General features: G+C 36.0%; 1 protein-coding gene across 1 annotated transcript in view; it reads left to right on the forward strand.

The window, feature by feature from the left end:
• EYA4 (EYA transcriptional coactivator and phosphatase 4) overlaps window positions 1-2326 on the forward strand; it is a 151374-nt gene that overhangs the window by 94649 nt on the left and 54399 nt on the right. The window contains exons 3-5 of the mRNA XM_012665194.1: window positions 150-216; window positions 1417-1559; window positions 1698-1845. Of these exons, the coding sequence (XP_012520648.1) occupies window positions 150-216; window positions 1417-1559; window positions 1698-1845 (358 nt within the window). The remainder of the gene's footprint in view (window positions 1-149; window positions 217-1416; window positions 1560-1697; window positions 1846-2326) is intronic.

The raw sequence follows: 2326 nt of genomic DNA on the forward strand, positions 1-2326 counted from the left end.
TACTTTAATTAGGAGAAAGTGTTTAGATTAGCTGTTTCTCTTTAGAAACATGTATTTAATATGGTAATTTCTTCAAACTGGTTATGTACACCCTAGTGAAATATATTCATGAAGCAACCTGTTGTGCACTGGTGTTTTGTGTCTTACAGTCATAACAAGTAGTGGCTACAGCCCCCGATCAGCACATCAGTATTCCCCACAGCTCTATCCTTCCAAGTAAGTGGTCAGTAGATTCTTTCTGTTCGTTAAAACAATTTTCCAGAATTATCTTTATTAATCTGTATTCACATAATATAACAACTTAAAACTGGCAAACATATATGTATATTATAAATAGTCGGATAGATTTGTGGGTAGATTAGACATATAGGTAAATATCCTGTATAAACTTAAAATAGAGATACCCACTTTTATCTGGATAATTCCCTCCAATCTGGACTTACATTCCTTGAGGATAACATCAAGCTCAAATCAGAATTCACTGGTTTTCTAGATGCAAATTCAAAAATGCTGGCTAGTTTAAAGAAAACCTGAAGAGTTTTCATTTTATCCAAACATCAGCATTTCGTTATATCATTGAAATTTTTTGTTTGGATTTAAAGTTATAATAAACATATTTTTGCAGAATATGCTTTATTGTTTTTATAACTAATATAGTCACCTTATTGAGGGTAGTGGTAGACATTTCTCAAGTTTAACTATGTTGGGTGTATATCTGAATTTGTTTGGAATCAGCTAAATGTGCCAAGATTTTATATTTCTGATACATACACATTTAAATATAGTATGTTATATCTGAAGCATCTAGAGTATCCTTAAGTATATGTAGGCTGGGGATTGAATAGGGTACACTATATAAAATGTAGCATGAAGAAAGAAATGCCATTCCATTTCTTTTTAGGAAGCCCCCTACTTTTTTAAAATTTTTGCATTTTTTTAAGATTTCAAATTCTTGGTAGCAAATTCTTGGTAGAACTTTTAAATAGACTTTCATAGTCATTGTGTAGCATCAGGTCACTCGTGATGAGTATAAATATGCTCATGACCATAATAATTACCTGGCCTGTGCTCAGTTTTCCTCATCTACATATAAATTGCAGTGCTATTTCAGATGTAAACAAGAATTATAGACCTGGAAGAGACACTTGATGTAATATCTAAACCAAATTTCTCATTTTGCAGGTGAGGTGTAGACTTAGGGAGTTTAGATTACTTGTCCGTGGTCACTAGACTGGTTTGTAGCAAAGCCTGGCCTCCTGACATTCAGACTCTTGTTCTTTCCTGTATTGTTAAGATTATATTGTGGATGAAGAGGAGGATTACTTCCTGGATATTATAGGGTTTCACTGAATCTAAGCTGTCTGAATTAATATGCAGTCTTTGTTGCCACAGTAATGCTATTTTTCTGATATTTAGGCCCTATCCACACATTCTTTCTACACCAGCAGCTCAAACAATGTCTGCCTATGCGGGCCAGACTCAGTATTCGGGGATGCAGCAGCCAGCCGTCTACACAGCCTACTCACAGACAGGACAGCCCTACAGCCTGCCCACTTACGGTATTTCACGTCTTCTTCTTCTTTGGTTATAAGCAGGTAATCCTGCTGGCTAGTAGTTTTATATTCTAATGCAGGTTACAGCTCAGAAGGAAGATCACCTTACTAATGAAATGGTTTGTGTATGTATTTTCTAAACAGATTTGGGTGTGATGTTGCCAGCCATCAAGACAGAGAGCGGACTTTCCCAAACTCAGTCCCCATTACAGAGTGGCTGCCTCAGTTACAGCCCAGGGTTTTCTACCCCACAGCCAGGCCAGACACCCTATTCTTACCAAATGCCAGGTAAGTAACCACACACGAAACAAGTTATGTGAGAACTAATTCTTTGAATGAGGCCTCTTGGCTTCAGACTAGAAACACCCGGTCATGAAGACAGTTTTAAACTTTATCACAGCTCACGCTATTTTTAAAGAAAAGACAAGTAACTAGGCAGAAACATGATGAAAATCATTGAATATACATCAAGAGGCATGACCCATACCAAATTTAAATACTTAAGTTTAAGATGCATAACATCAGCAGGAAACCAACTCCAAGCAAAGCAATCTGCAATCCAGACACCAGGTCAGTCACAAGTTTGGTGTCTACTTGAGTGATTTAAAAGATTCATAGCACAAACCAGTATTTTCTTTTCAGTATTCCATAGGTATATAATGCTGTTTTGATGATATTTAAAGGCAAATTAGCTCTTTTCTAAGTTTCATTTATCATTGAGGATTTTTGTTCACTCCTAAAATCTCTCTCCCTACATATTTTTTAATAGGACT

The sequence above is a fragment of the Propithecus coquereli genome, unplaced genomic scaffold (genome assembly GCF_000956105.1).
Source record: "Propithecus coquereli isolate 6110/MARCELLA unplaced genomic scaffold, Pcoq_1.0 Scaffold98, whole genome shotgun sequence".
Classification (NCBI taxonomy): Eukaryota; Metazoa; Chordata; class Mammalia; order Primates; family Indriidae; genus Propithecus; species Propithecus coquereli.